At 39.1% G+C, this 20,934-nt stretch overlaps 1 protein-coding gene across 2 annotated transcripts in view; it reads right to left on the minus strand.

The window, feature by feature from the left end:
- Window positions 1–10,453: 10,453 nt before the first annotated feature.
- The window catches only part of LOC127437454 (E3 ubiquitin-protein ligase RFWD3-like), a 42,326-nt gene continuing 31,845 nt past the window's right edge, over window positions 10,454–20,934 (minus strand). The window contains exons 12-14 of one of the 2 annotated variants that reach the window (XR_007896562.1): window positions 14,951–15,168; window positions 14,674–14,799; window positions 10,775–10,910 (exon numbers count right to left, since the gene is read on the minus strand). Coding sequence is in view for 1 of the 2 variants with exons in the window: in XM_051692386.1 (XP_051548346.1) it covers window positions 10,767–10,910; window positions 14,951–15,168 (362 nt within the window). In the remaining variant the exon portion in view is untranslated. Of the gene's footprint in view, window positions 10,911–14,673; window positions 14,800–14,950; window positions 15,169–20,934 lie in introns of both variants that reach the window. The other variant, XM_051692386.1, reaches the window with a different exon arrangement.

A 20,934-nucleotide genomic window follows, 5' to 3' on the forward strand; every position in this document is an offset into this window, starting at 1 on the left:
CCATTTTGTGCCCTCCTTCTCTCCTTACACACACACAGACACACATATACCCATTCACACACACACACACCTACCCTCCTCTCATATATTATAGGCTTATCTGTTACCATATCTAATCATGTTACTGTTTAGTTTGTAGTTGGAAGTCGGACGTTTATCGACTGCATTGTATTGATTATTAATTGATATTACTGCATCAATAAACTTTGTGATACTTTAAAGAGAAGAGAGTGGTATTGTTCTGCATGCACCTGTGCCAAGGGCTGGCAGGGGATGTCAGTGCTCGTATTCAAGCCTTCATTGTTTTCCTTTTGAATATCGATGTTCTCCGGACGTCAACTTTCCTAAGAGAACAATCCTATATTGAGACTGCTATACTGTCTGGTTATTAGTCCCTGATTCCAGGATGGTGCCCAGGCAATATTAATCCTTATTAATATTCTATTGATTTTGATAATTGATAGTTATCTTTGATGATTGTTGATTTGAAGGATTAATAAGCTAATGATGATTCTAATCAATGTTCTATTGATTTTAATCATTAATAATTATCTTTGATAATTGTTGATTTGAAGGATTAATAAGCTAATGTTGATTCTAATCAATATTCTATTGATTTTAATAATTAAAAGTTGTCTTTGATAATAATTAATATTCTGTTGATTTTGATAATTGATAGTTGTCTTTGATTGTTGATTTGAAGGATTAATAAGCTAATGTTGATTCTAATCAATGTTCTATTGATTTTAATAATTCATAATTATCTTTGATAATTACTAATTATTGCTAATAACCAAACCCACTCCTGAACGAAGCGCCCAACAGGTGTTTTCAAATCTGTGGGTGTTTCTAAACTATCCAATTAATGCAGGGAATCTCAATTGTTTGAAAATGCCCACTGCTTGGGAAAAGTCCATTTTCATTCTGCAGAGACATAAGTCTCTGTAAATCGCCATGAAGTCCACCAGTTTTGCAGGCTCCCAGCAATGCAGACCGGAGCCTGGCATAATCTCCTTGTTGTGGCCTTCATCACGCAAGTCATATGGAGAGTGAACTATGGGCATACATCACCATTGCGCTATGAGGTCTGGCTTGCTCAAGCAAAACCATTTGTCATACCTCCTCTGAAGAAGACTTTTGCAAAATGACCAGCAAACTGTTTGCAGTGTGAGTTCTTTTTTCTGTTGTAGAAGTTTAACGCTCATACATGCGCAGACATGAAAAAGTCAGTTGTTAACAGTTGTAAAACCAAGGCTGGTGGGTCCACTGGTTAGTGGATGGGAAAAATTTGCAGCACCTGACTAGTGTGACAAAAGTGCTTTACTTCTTTGTTGATTTACAAAAGCAATATTGAATATACAAGACATGTTCTGTAGACTGACTCATAGAAAAGAAAAACTGGTAGTGTGGTAAAGTGGTATTGACCTTATGTGCCAGAGAAACTGTGTGCAGCCTTCTTTTTTTTTGTGGATTTTCTCCCCTTTTCTCCCCAATTTGGTATGCCCAATTCCCAATGCACTCTATGTCCTCGTGGTGGCATAGTGACTCACCTCAATCTGGGTGGCGGAGGACGAATCTCAGTTGCCTCCATGTCTGAGACCGTCAATCTGCGCATCTTATCACGTGGCTTGTTGAGTGTGTTACCGCGGAGACATAGTGCATGTGGAGGCTTCACGCTATTCTCTGCGGCATCCACGTCTTTGAACTTACGGTGTAGTGGTTCTATATAAATATCTATGGTGTTGATGTCAAAGTGTAATTAGCTAGCAAAGTGGACTGAAAGGTTGTAGAGCTGCCAAAAGGTATCATGAGTAGGCTATAATAAAGTGTTCAGGGGATGTCATAAAAACTGGAAGTAGAGGGAGGAGATTCTAAAACAAGAGTACTTTATTCATAAATCCACAAGATCCCACCTTCACACTGTGGATGTACTGAGATGCCTCTGTGCTCATGAAATTCCAAGAGGCAACACAAATTCATGAAAAATACCTCCATACTGCACTTCTAGCCATCTTCTGATGTCATTCACACATCGCGCTACAGTTAAAGTCAGCAGATTTTTACGTTTCAAACCAGCATTAGAGGTTCTAGCGAACTCCCTTCAGCACCAATTCTGCATGAATTTGCATGTTTACAACGATCTGTCATTGTTTGAAATTTCATGTCAGCTATACATTAACAAATTATTAACAAGTTGGAACCTAAAAACCAAATTCCACATATAAAAATGAAACGCTTGTATCATGAAAATACTGCTGTGTCACAGCTGTCGGAATGTGATCTGTGATCCAGGTCCAACTTACCTCTGTGGGTGTTGGAAAATGAAATTTTACTGTGACAGCAAAACACCTCACTAGCTTTTTCACATAGTAGAGGGGTGCTGTAGCCTCACAGCATCACCTCATGGTGAAAAATGTTTTCTGTGCTCCCAGAAACATATTACATTTTGATCGACTCTTCTCTGTAGCTTCAATACAAACCGGAAGTTAGAATACAAAACCCAGAAGAGCGGTGTGCTGAAAAAGGATCCACAAGTGTTCCAGGGTGTGCAAATGCCACCCAAAATGAAAGCTTGCACACCCAAATAAAATGACTTTCTTTTACATTTAATAATAGTAATTATTAATAGCAATCAGAAACCTTGTATTAATAGCACGGCACTTAATGTGCGGACCTCAGCTTTTAATTCCGGGAACGCGGAGGAGCATAAACAAGCCAGTTATGCCCTCCAAATCAGAACCGCAAAACGCCAGTACAGGAGCAAGATTGAAGGACAGTTTAACACCACCAACTCTAGAAGCATGTGGCAGGGAATTAACATCATCACGGACTTTAAAGGGAATAAAAACTCCACTGTCTCTCTCCCGGATGAGCTCGTTTCGAGGGAAATAACACCGCCCTCGCGGAGAGAGCTTTCGCGGCTGAAGCTACAGAGGTTAGTTCACTCTCCGTCTCTGTAGCGGATATAACCCGATCCTTCAGATGGGTGAATATCCGCAAAGCCGCGGGCCTAGACGGCATTCCGGGCCACATCATCAGAGCGTGCACGAACCAGCTGGCTGGTGTTTTTACGGACATTTTCAACCTTTCCCTCTCTTTGTCTGTAGTCCCCACATGCTTTAAAACATCCACCATTGTGCCTGTTCCAAAACAATCAAAAATCACTTGCTTAAATGACTGGCGTCCTGTTGCTCTGACCCCCATCATCAGCAAATGCTTTGAGAGACTAATCAGAGATTACATCTGCTCTGTATTGCCTCTCTCTCTTGACCCGCTGCAGTTTGCTTACCGCAACAACCGCTCCACTGATGATGCCATTGCATCTACAATACACACTGCTCTCTCCCACCTGGAAAAAAGAACACTTATGTGAGAATGCTGTTTGTAGACTACAGCTCAGCATTCAACACCATAGTGCCCTCCAAGCTAGATGAGAAACTCCGGGCTCTGGGCTTAAACAGCTCGCTGTGCAGCTGGATCCTGGACTTCCTGTCAAGCAGATGCCAGGTGGTTAGAATAGGCAGCAACATCTCCTCATCACTAACCCTCAACACTGGAGCCCCGCAGGGCTGTGTTCTCAGCCCACTACTGTATTCCTTGTACACACATGACTGTGTGGCAACACATAGCTCCAATGCCATCATTAAGTTTGCTGATGACACGACGGTGGTAGGTCTGATCACTGACAATGATGAAACAGCCTACAGAGAGGAGGTGCACACTCTGACACACTGGTGTCAGGAGCACAACCTCTCCCTCAACGTCAGTAAGACAAAGGAGCTTGTGGTGGACTTCAGAAGAAAAGACAGAGAACACAGTCCCATCACCATCAATGGAGCACCAGTGGAGAGAGTCAGCAGCTTCAAGTTCCTGGGTGTCCACATCACTGAGGAACTCACATGGTCCATCCACACTGAAGTCGTTGTGAAGAAGGCTCATCAGCGCCTCTTCTTCCTGAGACGGCTGAGAAAGTTTGGAATGAACCGCCACATCCTCACACGGTTCTACACCTGCACTGTAGAGAGCATCCTGACTGGCTGCGTCTCCGCCTGATACGGCAATAGCACCGCCCACAACCGCAAAGCACTGCAAAGGGTGGTGCGAATTGCCAGACACATCATCGGAGGTGAGCTTCCCTCCCTCCGGAAATATATACAAAGCGCTGTGTGAAAAAAGCTCAGAGGATCATCAGAGACTCCAGCCACCCGAGCCATGGGCTGTTCTCACTGCTACCATCAGGTAGGCGGTATCGCAGCATCAGGACCCGCACCAGCCAACTCCATGATAGCTTCTTCCCCCAAGCAATCAGACTTCTGAACTCTTGATCTCCCACGATCAAATACATCAGCACTGCACTTTATTACCCTTACTCTTATATCTCACACCGGACTGTCATAAATTATATTATTATTATATATATACTCTCTTAACAACTAACTATCAACCGACAGCCTGAATGTCAATACAGTACAATACTGTACATTCTATATATACTATATATACTTTTTTTATATATTTTTATTTTTATTGAATAATGTGTATCTATATAGTGCATATTGTATACTGTACAGTGTGTTATTATTTGTATATTGTTGAGTGTAATTATGTGTATATCAGATGTTTAAATTGTGCTGTGTTAATTTGATGTTATTGTAAATTGGTACTATCTCACCACTGTCACGACTGCTATGTTGATCAGAACTGCACCCAAGAATTTCACACACCATTGCACTTGTGTATATGGCTGTGTGACAATAAAGTGATTTGATTTGATTTGATTTAGTATGTAGGCTAAGGGTTTAAAATGCATAATTTTTATACTGAAACTTTAGGCATCCATTATGGAATTTAAGAATTAGTTACACTGACTATAATGATACCCAGCTCTCGCAATAGATACGGGGCGCGTAACTGAGAAAACAAACGTGCATTTTAAATTAGGGAGAATTCATTTTAGTTCAGATTTCTGCCTCATTGTTCATAATTAAGCAAATATAAGCAAAATAAGTTAAAGGTGCTATAAGCAATCTTTTCATGGAAAAGTATGCCAAAATTCCTCCTACTCTCTTAAAGATATTAATGAAATAATTGTCCTGAGATATTTCACCAGTCTCTGACAGCTGTAGACTTTGTAAACAGCAGACAAAAATGTGTCCACCGACCGCAGACATTGACGCTTTTCACCTGTCAATAATTTTTCTCGTTCTCATTGCGTTGACTTCGAAGCGGATCATTGAGGCTATGATTCATAATGTCTGTCAATTGAGTGCGCTATTGTGCCACTGTTGAATTTGACAGCCACAGGAACAAACAATGCTGCTCTTTTACTCAGTTTTGGTCTCAAAATTATCTTTGGAGGGTGGGGTTTTGGAAGGAGGGGCGTGGCTAATTCAACTGCTTAGTCACGTGAAAGCTTCAGAACGCTAAAATCGCTTACAGCACCTTTAAGTGTTGTTCTTTTTTTACCCAATTACGATAGATTATGCATATTTCGGAATATTTGGAGAATACACTTAAAAATGTAGGTGATACTGTGCTTATAATTTGTCCTTAACGTGTTACACGCCATTAAGTTTTTAATTATGAGAGCCTGCTTGATTTAAATATCAGACTTATCTGCCTGTATAGATTACAGATTTCATTTATATTTTAATTATAGGTGCAGTAAATGTTACCGTGATGATATGGACATCTATTATGCATAATTAGCAGTCTACTTAATATCTGTTTGTGTTAGTCAGCACACAGTAAAGTCAGACATGACTGTATCCTTTATTCATACTGGCTCATTAACATAACAACAGTAAGTTTTCTTTTTTTATTATTATTATGAACAAAATCTTCCCGTGCACCATAAATACAGAGTGTTCAGAAAAGATTTAGAATCTTTTTACAAATGTGCATTCTTCTGTTCAACACAATACATTACGCATTTACAGTATTTCTTATCCAAAATTAAGTTTCTGTCCAGTGAATGTAACCCAAACCCAGGTACGTTTTATTGTTTTTTGTCAGTTTTCCTGTATAGTGCAAATCATCAAACCATTTATATTTTTGTCTTCAGCATATTTTGGAAAATATTATGGATACAACATATTTTAATCAAATTTTATGACTAATTAAGCCTAATATTTTGGTTGCACTTTATTTTACAGTACATGTACTTACCCAAGAAAGTATTGAGTAATAGTAAGTAACTACTTGTCCTTAATATGGGTTAAGGTTAGGGTTGGGTTTAGTACCCCAGGCCTATCTACTCTATTGAAAAAAAGCATCATTAAATTGTTAAGCATTAAAACATAACAGGACAAAAAAAAAAAAAATTATAGAGAAATTATTTTCTCTGACTTCATTCCAGCCTTCGCCACACAGTCCACCCTCAGCATCCTGGCACTGACAGAAACATGGATACGTCCAGAGGATACAGCAACACCTGCTGCTCTTTCCAACAACTTCTTCTCTCACACCCCTCGACACACCGTTAGGGGTGGGGGAACAGGTTTGCTCATTCATAACAATTTGACTTTTTCACCACACTCTTCACTATGTAACAATACTAGTTTTGAATTCCATGCTATTACTACATTGCAACCCACAAAAATACATGTTGTTGTCATCTATCGCCCTCCAGGTCAGCTGACAAACTTTCTTGAGGAGTTGGATGTCCTGCTGTCCTCCTTACCGGAGGATGGTAGGCCACTTGTGGTTCTTGGTGATTTCAACATACACCAAGACAAGTCCCAGGCCACTGAACTGAATACTCTTCTGGCCTCATTTGACTTGGAAAGACAAACATCTGTCCTATCTCCTCTAGGCCAGCACGTACTACACCACCCAGCCCCTGGCTGTCTGATGTCCTTCGTGAACATCGGACTGATCTCAGGGCAGCTGAGAGGAGATGGAGGAAATCTAAAGATCCAGCAGATCTAGGTAAATATCAGTCTCTGCTTGCACCTTTTTCAGATAATGTTAAATCTGCAAAAACCTCCTATTACCAGAACAAGATCAACAGCACCACAGACACTCGCAGCTTGTTTAGAACTTTCAACACACTTATCTGCCCTCCCCCTCCACCACCTGACACATCACTGACAGCAGATGTCTTTGCCACATTTTTTACTAATAAGGTTACAACCATCAGCAATACATTCTCAGCACCACACCCTGTCAAAAACCTGTCCCCTGTATGCAACTCTTCTGTCTCTATGTTCACTCCTCTGACTGACACTGAAGTCTCTAAACTCCTCCTCTCCAACCATCCCACCACCTGTTCCCTTGACCCCATTCCTTCCCACCTTCTCCAGGCCATCTCTCCGTCCATCCTACCTGCACTCACACACCTACTTAACACATCTCTACTTACAGGCACTTTTCCCACAACATTTAAGCAGGCTCGAGTAACCCGCTGCTGAAGAAACCCGCACTTAACCCCACACAAATAGAACACTACAGACCAGTCTCTCTCATCCCATTCATGGCAAAAACACTTGAAAGGGCAGTGTTCAATCAAATCTCTGCCTATCTCTCACAGAACAAGCTGCTGGATGACAATCAGTCAGGCTTCAAAAGTGGACACTCCACCGAGACTGCCCTGCTGTCTGTCACTGAGTCGCTGAGACAGGCGAAAGCTGAATCGAGATCATCCATCCTGATTCTGCTTTACCTTTCTGCAGCCTTTGACACAGTCAACGATCAGATCTTACTCTCCACCCTCTCTTCGCTGGGCATCACAGGAACCGTGCTTGACTGGTTTAATTCCTATCTCTCAGGTAGGTCCTTCAAGGTAGCCTGGAGAGGTGAAGTATCCAAGCCACATCAGCTACTTACTGGGGTACCTCAGGGATCAGTGCTTGGGCCACTTCTCTTCTCTATATACACAACATCACTGGGACCCATCATTCAGGCACATGGTTTCTCTTACCACTGCTACGCTGATGACACGCAACTCTACTTGTCTTTCCAGCCCAACAACACCACAGTGACTGATCGAATTTCAGCCTGCCTGGCAGACATCTCAGCCTGGATGAAGGAACACCACCTGCAACTCAACCCAGCCAAGACTGAACTCCTTGTCTTTCCAGCCAACCCTGCTGTTGAACATAACATCACTGTGCAGCTGGGTGCAACTACAGTAACGCCTTCCAAAACAGTCAGAAATCTAGGGGTAACCATCGACAAAAGACTAAATTTCAGAGACCACATTTCAAAGACTGCAGGATCATGTAGATTTACACTCTACAATATCAGGAAGACTAGACCCTTCCTCCCTGAACATGCCACACAACTGTTTGTCCAGTCACTTGTCATAACTAGACTGGACTACTGTAACGCTCTCATTGCAGGCCTCCCTGCATGTGCAATTAGACCCCTGCAAATGATCCAGAATCAGAAGCACGTCTGGTCTTTAATGTACCAAGGAGAGCGCATGTTACACCACTCCTTGTCTCTCTCCACTGGCTGCCGGTTGATGCACATATCAAATTCAAGGCTCTGATGCTGGCATACCGAACAGTCACTGGGTCTGCACCAGCATACCTAAAATAATTTATGCAGAGCTACGTGCCCACTAGAAGCCTGCGGTCGGCTAAGGAACGTCACCTTGTTGTACCAACACAAAGAGGCATCAAAACACTTTCCCGGACTTTCAGCTTCATCATACCATGATGGTGGAATGACCTTCTCAACTCCATCTGTGAACCTGACTCACTCTCTGTCTTCAAAAAACGACTAAAAACACATCTTTTCCATGAGCACTTAACCAGTCATTAATAAAAAATAAAAAATAAAAAAAAATTCTTGTTGCACTTTTAATCTGTTTTGAATACTATTCTGATGCTAATGAAACTTTGTAGTATGGTACTTTTCATACCACTGTCTTCTTAAGATGATTCGCTTTTGTTTTCCTCTTGTGTAAGTCGCTTTGGATAAAAGTGTCTGCCAAATGAATAAATGTAAATGTAAATAGAGAAAAAGAAATTGAGGTTGCACACATGCAAGGTTTAGAGCCCCTGCCCCTCACTGCGGGGGACAAACCCCCACACAAAAGATCTCAGAGGTCTAGAGGTGTGATGGGGACAGATAAGATCCGCAAATGTATTGTGGAGCTAAGCCATATAAAGCCTCAAAGCACTTTAAACTAATTTCTGTATTGGACTGTTAGCCAGTGGAGAGACACCAGCACTGGTGTAATATGTTCCTTCTTTTTAGTACCTGTCTAAAGCCTCGCAGCTGCATTATGTACAAGTTGCATACGGGACAGATGATACTGTGAAACTCCCATATATAGGGAATAACAGAAGTCAAGGCGAGATGATATAAAAGCATGAATCACAGTTTCCAGATCTTTGACAGATAAAATAGATTTTAGTTTAGAAATACTTCTCAGTTGAAAACTACTACCATTGACAATGCTTTATCAAATTTCAGGGCTGGGTCAAAGATAACACCAAGGTTTTTTTTTTTCTTGCTTTAGATTTTAGTGGCACAAATGGCCTTGCTGTCAATCACATGCTCTCTGAAACCTTTGCATTCTGGTCTTGGTGGACAACAATAGCAGGTTCCATGAACAGAGAATCGAACCTGGGCCGCGGCAGTGAGCACTGAATCCAAACCACTAGACCACCAGGGAAGGTCCTGTGCTGGTTGGCCCTCTAGTCTTCAGGAAGCAGATTTATTTGATGATGGAACATTGCAGTACAAAACTCATGCGGCAAAGGAGCTTTTTAACCAGGGTGTCCCGGTATGGGAACCTTATGACATTTTTATGGTATTCCTATTCGTATATGAAATACCTGTGTATTACAGCTGCCTTACCTTTCCCTACAGTGCCTGAACCTCTGGACATATCTTGAGGGCAAGGTGTAGTTGGCACAAGCCTTGTACCTTCATTCCTCATGGGATGATGTCCCATGCATTCACACACATTCACACAGTATGCCACATGCCAGACCAGCAACTGTCCAGCAGACCAAGGCTGTTCCCTGCTCTGCTGTGCCTTCGATAGATCAGCTGATAGAGCAGAGGCCTGCAGATGGAGCATTAGCTATCCTTAGGATGCTGGTTCAATTCTGGCATGAAGGAGGTTGCTTTAAATTCTAGTAGTTAATACAAATAAAGTGTAGTTTGAAACAAACAAACATGTCTTGAAACCTCTGCATTCTACTCCATCAAGCTGTCTTTGAACAGCTGTCGGTTTGTTCCCTGTACAGCTGGAGTCACACTTGCTGCCCCCTGCAGACTGTGAAACCCAAGAATATGACGGTGGCACTTAAAGCTTAAATTGTTCTGTTAGTCAAAAAATTCCTTATTGCAGAAGTTACGTGCAGTCAGGGTGCATGATTAATTGTGTAAATTTTTTAAACATGTTATTTTAATAATTAATTGCACTGAATTAACGTTAAATCGAGTTTTAGTATTTTATTTGATTATTAATCATTTTGATATACCACTACTCAGAAGTGTTTGAAAGGCTTTCACAAATGGTCTCAAAGTATTAATGCATTTATTGTTTTAATAAAGCAATTAAAAATGCACATTTATATACAATGAAAAACACTGATTGTTCTCACAAGACAAATGTCACCAATGAAATTGCAACTATGTAAAAAATCCTCAAAAAAAAAACAACAACAACAAAAAAAAAACATTATAAAACAAACATAATACACAAAATATAAAGTACTAAAAATAAAATTTGGCTTGAGTCCAATACAAATAAAGCAGCTGTTATAGTGCATGGACAATACTGCAAGCAGCACTTATAAAGGTCACTCCCACTTATAGACCTTGAGCATCTTCTCAGTGAGAGAGGCCAGATAGCTGCTCTGGTTCACCTCAAAAGGGCAGATGTCCAACACAGGAAGCTCTGCCGGCAGTTTCTGAAGCAGAGCACCAGTGCCAGCATCCCATACCTGCAGACAGAACAAAGAAAATATAGTGGTCCCCCAGGCAGATATTTTTTAAGTCAAGCAAGTACAGCTCTTATCTACTGGAATGGGGAAAAATAACAGTTGTTTCAATAACTCAATTCAATATTATATCATAACACTTTTTTAAAACTATCAAAATTATGGAAACTTTATTTCCAGGTTTATTTTAGTTTTTGAATTAGACTTTTGAACCCCACCGTGTACATGTGCTCTTCTCCCTTAATTATGTACACTTATATGTGGACACCCCCTTCAAATTAACGAGTTTGGTTACTCCCTTAATTCCAGTGAGGACAAATCATAATGCAATTATGCAATGGTTTCCTAAGGCATTGTAAACTTCCATCTTTGTGGCAACAGTTTGGGGAGAGCCCTTTTCTATTCCAGCACAACAACAACCCTGTGCACAAAGCAAGGTCCATAAAGAAATGGTTTACTGCGTCTGGTGTGGAAGAAGTTGACTGACCTGCACAAAGCCCAGAACAGAACCCCATTGAACATTTTTGGGATGAATTGGAATGCCAAATGTGAGCCAAGCCCCATCACCCAACAACAGTGCCTGACCTCACGGATGCTATTGTGTCTTAAAGAGAAAGTTCACCATAAAAATCAGTCATTGTTTACTCACCCGTGTTGTTATATGACTTTTTCTTTTTCTTAACAAAAAGGGAGAGATTTTGAAATTAAATGTTGTGTTCAGTGCAGTCATACAATGGCAGTTTATGGTGATCGTCTCTTCAAGCTTCAAAACGATGCAAAAGGATCATTTAGAAGTCTAATAAATTATCGTATATGACTCATGCCTTGTTCAAGGCATAGAATACGGTTTGGTGAGAAACAAAAGACAACATGAAATGCCCTTCACAACTGTAAGATCTGAGGAGCTTGGGGACAGAAGAAGATTAAGAGAAATTATACAGAGAGGCCCCTGAAATTCCTCAATGTCATAAATTAAAGACTTTGCCCTGCTGACGCCCAAAAGTCTACCAAAAACCGGGCGTAAATGAGCTAAAGAGGCCTGAAAAGAGTCCATAAAAGCTGTTCTGTTGAGTGTCAACTGTCTTTCAGAACAAAAGGACGATTTTAACCCTCTCAGCTGAAGGAACAACTTTCCCCCAAAACCCCACTCAGAACTAAACCAGTCTTTGTCCTTTGATATAACCAATTTGCTACACTTAAAAAATAGATATTTTCTGTCAAAGCATGACTGTCACATGCTATGAAACTCTGTACAAGACAAGAGTGAGCTTGAAAACTTTCTTTGGAATGATCCCTTTGGAAACTCTCTTTAGCCGGGCCAAAACTAGTGCTTTTCCATCATCTCCAAAGGCACAAAACAAACTTTTCTTGGGTTTTTACAATGCATATACATAAATTATGAACTACAACACTATCAAAAGACTCCATTGTATCATCATTTTACAAAGCACAACGCAGCCTATTTTTTATAGTAAAAATTAATCTTACACAAATGATTGTAGCCTGATATAACCTTTAACTTTTATGTGGGATGACTTGTAATCACTTCTATAACTGATGATTATGATTTTTAATCTTGTATTATCCACATTGAAATGTTAGTCAACTATAATTCAGAGCATATATATCGTGTTTGATATGTAAAAGTTTGCCTTTCCATGAGGAAAACAATGGGTAAATTCATTTTATCATTATAATCTGTTGTATTTAAGATATAAAGTTCATGACTAAAACATTGCACTTTTTCGAGTGGGAAACAGAATCTTCATAAACACAAAGAACTCATAAATCACCTTTAAGAAGGTGGAGAGAATGGACCACATGCCACTTCTGATTGGCTTAGAGCCTTGAACTGAACAGAGGGTTAAAAGGCCATGCCTGACCACCTCTCTCTCTCTCTCTCTCTCTCTCTCTTCCGTTCTTACATCCGCTCTCTTCCGCGCTGTCTTGCTCATCTCAATAATGTTGCCTCTCTCTCTCTCTCTCTCTTCGGAACTCCCGAGCTCTGAGATTTATCATCACATTCCATCAACAATACAGCATCCGTTCCTTTAATATAATTTGAGTAACCCCATCTCAAATCACGGCATACTAAATGAAGTATTAAGGCATGATGTAAGGACTCCATAAAATTCATTTTCCTGTTACAGATAATTTCAGTCATTCTTTGTCAAAACTCACCCATTAACCTGTTCATGTTTGTCTGATGTGTGTTAGTTTAGTTTTATGTCTAGATTAGTCAATAAAGTTTGTTTGTATTCAAAGAGAATTTGACTGTGGTATATTTTGATAAATAAAATCATCACTTGAATTTTAAGATCTACGCTACATGCTCAAACAGTATTACTCTAAAGGGTTAAGAGGTACGTCATATCAACTCATCGCTGTCCGCAGGTTGATCGGACGTAAACATTCATTCTTTCAATATTTCCCGAATTAAGCATAATTCCCTTCTTGAGCTATACTCCTTGCATATAAATTATTAGCAAATTCAACGAGCCTGTTGTATTACATATTTAATGGTGGAGAATTTTGATCAGATTTCCAATCTCACGCTCATTCGTCATTTATCTTGCATATCTTTCCCTACATTATTTTGGTGGTCGAACATGGCCAAGATTCTTAAACTAATTATTTATAAAATCCTACATATTATTGGTGAAGATACGCAGTTTAATTTAAATTGTGAGCAGATCACAAATCACTTAGTCTTTGTGCTGTATTTTATATTTTTCCTTAACCCATTGTACTTGCATAATGTGACATTTCCTTAATGAGAGACTTGATTTTATCCATTAGCAATTGACTGGTTTGTAAAAAGTGGTCTCTATATGCCAGGTGTTTAGAGGAGAGGGGTTATAAAATAAGAGGCCTTGGTGACATCAGCTGATAAAATCTGTTTCAGAGGTAGAGCAAGGTTTTATAAAACTCACATACCACCTTGAGAACTGAGATTTATTTCTGCCACATTTCAAGTATGCAAACCAAGACCGTGCACAGCCTTTCACCTAATGAAGCTTGACGCCGTTTCCAGTAGCAAGTAAACTTTAGGTCCACACTGAAGTGCAAATGCGATGTGACAAAATTACAGACAATCAGAGCATATTTTATGTTAATTTTATAGCTGTGAAGTAGGGTTGCTCCGATACCAAAATGTTGGCTTCGGTACGATACCAGCCCTGGTACCTCACTTATTTCCTGACACGGGAAGCTTACTGAAGCCGGCAGATCAGACAGGAATCCCTGCGCCGACTGTCCCTTATAACACTACATACAGCTTGATACACATTTATTAACCCTTCACATTCATAGTTTGCATTCCATGTTTAAATAGCATTATTTTATCACCAGATCTTGTATGCTTGATAAGTATTGGAGAGAAACGTGTGACGATTTTGTTTAGTTTTCTATAGTCGAAAAACTGTTGTAGTGATTGTGTGCTTTACCAGAAACTATTTAGCAGAGACGGGCCACTTCCATTAAAATGAATGACAGACATTGGAACGTTCAACCAAGAAGCTCTAGCACCCAATGGTCAAGGGATGTAGAAAGGAAGTCCCGCCTTACAAGTAAAAGAGCCAGTCACCTTTTAGTTACAGACATTGCCTGTCAATCATCGAGAACGTGCATGCGCATTTGCTATACAAGCCAGGAAAATTGTGTTTTTTAGTGTAATCTGAGGTAAAGAAGCACAATTTATGATAACAGGATTGTCAGATTTTACTGCTGATTTAAAATATGTTCTTTGATCGTAATCTTGACCAACCGTTTTTGAGATTTCGGTGTTCCCCCATTCAAGTAGACAGAAGCTGCAATGGCATGGCTGGAAATAGTCTCCCGGGAGGGTTTCAAAGATGGCCGCCAGTGGACTGACTTGCTAGAAAGACTTTGGCTTTACACAAATTGGGACATATATGTTCATATCAATGATTGTCTGGAGTGAGTGCTTTTAGGGCTATTAATACATATACTTTTTCTGCAAACACAAACTTTTGTGTAGAATATGACCTAAACCAGAGGTTGAGAAAACAATGATCCCTCACCATGGTTGAGTTGGTCCCCTCATCTCCGGCACACACTAGTGTAGAGCCCTCTCCAGCTGGAATTTTAAAGATGGCGTTCTTGGTGAGCAGCTTGCCGGAGGAGCCAGCGATGAAGGTCTGGACTGGGGAACATGAACACACAGGAGGCTGGCTGCTGTCTGACCGAGGGCTTCGGGTAAGCTCCATTAACACAGAGCGCAGTGATGGGTTTGCACGACCTGGACAATACAGAACCAGTGAGGAATGTGAAAATTTTCACAGGAAAAAACCCTTTACACATACAGTTAATGGCCAATTAATAGACCATTTTGAGATTATTGCATAACTATGACCTCCTGGTCAATTAAAGGGATAGCTCACCCAAAAAATGAAAATTCTCTCATAATTTACTTACCCTCATGCCATCCTTGATGTGCATTACTTTCTTCCTTCTGCAGAACACAAATGAAGATTTTTAGAAGAATTTTTCAGCTCTATTGGTCCTCACAATGCAAGTGAATGGTGACCAAAATTCTGAAGCTCCAAAAAGCTCATAAATGCACCATAAATGTAGTTTAAAAAATTGTTTTTCTTTGGCGATTCACATTCTTCACGCATATTGCTACCATATTGGGCTGGTCAAAGGTGGAGATTTATAGTAAGAAAAGACTTAAATATTGATCTGTTTCTCACCCACACCTATAATATCACTTCAGAAGACATAGATTTAACCACCAGATTTCTGGAGCTTCAAAATTCTGGTCACCATTCACTTGCATGTTGAGGGCCTACAGAGCTGAGATATTCTTCTAAAAATCTTTGTTGGTGTTCTGCAGAAGAAAGAAAGTCATACACATCTGGGATGGCATGAGGATGAGTAAATGATGAGGGAATTCTCATTTTTGGGTGAACTATCCCTTTAATGTCAGTCACCATTCACTTTTATTGCATCTTTCTTTCCATACATTGAAAATGAATGGTGACTGACCTAACATCTCCTTTTGTGAGAATCAGACCAGTCCTTATTCACTATAAATCTTGACATCTGTCCTAATTTGAACACAGTGCAGGCTTCAAGACAATGATGCTTTGACGCTGCACGTGGTTGCCAGGTACTCAATCTCGGTATCATTGTAAGGACTGTGTAAAAATATTGATTTCTCCAATGCTTCGTGATCTTCATTTGATCGATCTCGATATCGATTCTTAAATCCAAAAGATCAATCTTTTACTAAATTTCTGTAGGGCTTTACTGGTTGTTTAGATCAGTGTTACTATCAGAAATAATTGGTAATTATTTCTTTAGTTATTAATATTTAAATTAATTAATTGAATCTAACTCATTAAAACCTCATATGGGGCTCCAGTAAATGTAGTGCGCTACGTTTAGGAGTGGGTTTGGTTATTAGCAATAATTAATAATTATCAAAGATAATTATTAATTATTAAAATCAATAGAACATTGATGAGAATCAATGTTAGCTTTTTCTAATCCTTTAAATCAACAATTATCAAAGATAACTGTTAATTGTTAACATCGATGAAACATTAAATAAAATTAACACTAGTTTATTGATCATTCAAATTCAACAATCATCAAAGATAATTATCAATTATCAAAAATCACTAGAATATTAATAAGGATTAACATTGACGGGGCACCACCCTGGAATCAGGGACTAATAACCAGATAGTAAAACAGTCTCAATATTAGATTGTTTTCTTAGGAAAATCGACATCCGAAGAATATCGATTTTCGGGAAAAAACAATGAATGAAGGCTTGAATCCGAGCACTGACATCCCGTCACATGACACAGGTGTATGCAAAACAAACCAAAACACTTCTCTTTGTAATATAAACAAAGTTTATTTATGCAGTAATATCAATTAATAATTAATACAATGCAGTCAATAAACTTCCGACTTACAACTACAAACTAAACAGTGATATGATTAGATAAGGAAACCAAAATAATCTTATAACACACGAGGGTGTGTGTGTGTGAGTGTGTGTGTGTGTGTGTGCGTGTGTAAGGAGGGACGCGCACAAAATGGCAGACGTGACTTTCGTGGAGAGTATGTCACGTGAGACTTCCAGCCAGAGAATATGGCCACGAATGTGGGCGGAGAGAAACCAGTCAATGGTAGCTTAGGGACAAAGCTGAGCTTTATCACGAAGCTATCTACGAGCCAAAAATGTGTGTGTGTGTGTGTGTGTGTGTGTGTGTGTGTGTGTGTGTGTGTGTGTGGTTAGTACGAAAGAGAGAGAGAGAATAAAGTGATAGCCCCAAAGCCAGTTTCGCGATCGTGGGAGAGAAAGCAGCCGTTAGTTTATCACTCAGAGACGAGGTGGACGGCTCGTAAACCGTCCCGCGGTCTTTGAATCTTTAATGGATAAACTCAGTTTGCCGGTCTCAATCGCGATGGCGGAAATGCACAACAGTCCAATGTGGTTGGACTACAATACAGCAAATCTCATTCGTGATAATTAATACCCTGAGCACCTGAGAGCAGCGATGAGCTGCGTCTCCACACGGTGAGCAAAGTTGCTGGAAGCAAATCCCGGAAGCATTTCAGAGGTATTTCTACTTCTGATGATGTCATGGTTGAGGTACGTTCTGTCGTGTGCCTCATCCAATAGGAGTTGAGAGTTCGATCCTTTAGTGAGCAAGGCTTCATGGGATTTGTAGTCTGTTTTGGACTCCCTTTGTTTGATTTTGGCGCGTTTTTTATCAGTAAGATTTATGATTGTTATGTGGGGGCCTGAGTTAGGTTTTACGACTGTGTTAGGCCTGCCTTTGTCTTCTATCTGAATACATGAGGCCCAGCATTTCTAACTCTCTACAATGCAAGTAAATAGGAGACCAAATTTTGTGCTATGCAACTAAAAATGTCTGTGATTAGTCACTGGCTGGTAAATGTTCAGATTTCACTCACCAGTAATTAAATAGTATAGTGGGGAAGAAGTTCAGCTGTGAGACCCTTTCACTATGTGTTGAAAGTAAAAGTTTGGTTTGAATATGTGTCCACAGACAAGATCTATTCAATTCATTTTTCGATCTATTAATACCCCTTCTGTTCTTTACAGCCAGTTGAACAACAAAAACAACAAAAAATAAACATTTAATTCTAATCACGAATAGCAAGGATGAGGTAAAGAAGCCATTCGAGTTCTCTCTCATTAAAACACGCTCATTTACAAATGAGTGCCGGTTTTCTTAAAGAGACAGTACCAGTTTTTAGCATGTGTTCAACAAATCAATGTTAATAACTTAATACTTGTAATTAGTTTAAATTACTCATTAAACAATAAACATGTAACACAATTTTTGTAATATAATATATTTATTGATGGAACACTTGGACTTGTACATTTTTAAAATGCCAAAATGTGACAAAAATGATGAAAAATAAAATTTAATTTATAAAATTAACCTTTTTGTAATATACTTAGTTAGAAGGTCCCCTGAATAATTAACAACATTATCTGAGAGAGAATTTCTTAAGCAAAATGGACATTATAACTGAAATATACAAATTTGAATCGATATCAAATAGGACCGAGAGTTTGTGAATTGGAATCGAAATGAGAAATCTGTATCAATATCCAGCCCTAATCATTGTACACCAATAAAACATTGCATTTTCTGTTTCAAGTGTTTACAACAACCTTTTGGCGACCGCAGTACATTTTGAAAGTATCCCAAAAAAACCAACAACATGCAACTCTATAATTTTCATTCACATCTGCATTTTCAAAATAGGCCAACCAGGAGTGAAAACCACAACCCTGGCAACACTGTGTCTGGTTTGAGTACAGCATCAAGCGCGTAGAAGTGTGTGAACGAGCTTCTCTCATGAACACGTCAAGGAGACTGCGGATGTCATGATTTATTGTGAATAAGAACTTACATGTTGGTCCATTTCTCATCCAAAGCAATTCTATCACTTCAGAAGACATGGATTAAACCACACCAGTTTCTCATTTTGGGGTGAACTATCCCTTTAACAGTAGCAGTATTTCACTTGTGCAACAGTTCTGAAATCTACCAACAAATTTGTCAATTAATAATGCACGTTTTCATATTTCATACCATATATTTAAGTGAATTTTGAGAAAACATTTTCAGTAAATTTCAGCAGTTTTGTGTAGGTCTCATTTACAATTATAAAATTGTTTTATGGCAAATAATTGTCAAATAAGTCTGAATCTTATCTAATATAATATGAATTCAGGGTTCCCGCTCTTTTCAAGGCACAATGTTCTAGGACATTTTATCTGGCCAACAAGTGTAATATTTAAGCAAAAATGTGTCAATTTAAATTTAATTACTTTTATTTAGACTTTTCTGTGTGTTTTTGACGGTAGTTTCTCACCTCCAGATAAGCAGTTTGCTCCATTGCCCAGTGTGATTAATAATCCCCATAAAGCTGTAATTCAATTTAATAAATACATAGTCTGTATGTGCTGTGCACTTCAGAGTGCTCTCTATCATCTCACACAAACAAGAGTGCGCGTGATGATCATGATGAGGTGTTTTCAGTGTATGAGCGGCCGGCTCTACACATTCATTTCGAAGCACGTGTCACTTGCAGATTATTTATTTATTCAATTAAATCAGAGACTTTTTTAGTTTAATTATCACACAAGGACATAACACAATTTTAATTTGATTAATTGTACATTAATTGTACATTCAATCAGTCATTTTTGTCCAAATATGACATATTCCATGACATTTTGCGTTTTATTGCTAATGCCATTTTATGATTAGATTCCGTGTTTTCCGCATGTTACATGTGGTAACCGCTGTATAAGCTGACACCAATCGTTGAATTATTGAAAATTAATTCACAGCCTGAGGTTTTAAGGCCAAATCATGATGCTACCAACCCAGTGTGAGTACATAAAATTTTTTTTTTTTTTTTAAATCAGTGGTCCAACTGTCATCATTGTCTAAATTTATAACTCACAGGGATGCAAACTCATGACGGTCGAAAAAGTTGAGACAATCACTGATCCACGAACATGTTTTACGGGGTTATTTGTTTTTAAAGAATAAGCTAAAAGCACCAACTTAAGCTATTTTAATGATTCAAGTATAGAAAATTATCTGCACAATTGTGCAGAATTAGCTGCAAAAATAAAGGGAATTTTGGTGTGGCTTGCTTCTGTTTCACAAATTTTTTCAGTTTCATTAATTGATTAGGTCAGTGACCCCTTCTGGAGATGTCACTAGGTGGAGACAAATGAGCATCTTATGCGCTATGAGTGAGTCATTGAATCATTTTGAGATGTTCACCACCGAAATCTGCCATGAGACTTTATAGTATTTAAGCATTGTAAGAACAAAGCAGATCTATAATTTCTGTTAAGTTTGTGAAATGCCAAGCATGATTTTTCATCCAAAAAGACATCAATAACAGCCTAATGATATTTATGAGCATCAATTACATCTTTACCTTCTCCTTTATTAAAATTTGCATGTGAAATCTACTGACTTCAGTCGAATGTTTAAGCATTATAAGAACAAAGCACATGTACTGTATCATTTTCCTACAGCATTTAAACTGCTGAGCATGACTTTTATCAGAAAAGACAACAATAATAGCCTAATAATAATAATTTTGAGTTTCAATAATGTCCTTTCATCATTGTAAAGTGCATTTCACATGAGTTGACTCGAGGAGTCAACGCTTCGTTCAACGTGAGTTGTGAGGCGCTTTGCCCTCCCATGACAAGCGTTGCAGACAGCGTCACGGAGGGGCGAATTTACGAGCTTGCCACGCAAGAAAGCGGGAGATGTGCACAATAAACATTGAAAACATGTATTTGGTTGAGAAAAAAAAAAACAAAAAAACTGGCAATTGCTTTGACTGCAGAAAGTAAAAAGAGGACTCATTTATGTTGAGGTCTTAGCATTTTTTTGTTTGTTGGTAAATGTAATTACTGTAGTTCAATAACTGGGGTCTCTGGCTACTCGGAAACGATAAGGTAATAATT

This window comes from Myxocyprinus asiaticus, chromosome 48, assembly GCF_019703515.2.
Source record: "Myxocyprinus asiaticus isolate MX2 ecotype Aquarium Trade chromosome 48, UBuf_Myxa_2, whole genome shotgun sequence".
Lineage (NCBI taxonomy): Eukaryota > Metazoa > Chordata > Actinopteri > Cypriniformes > Catostomidae > Myxocyprinus > Myxocyprinus asiaticus.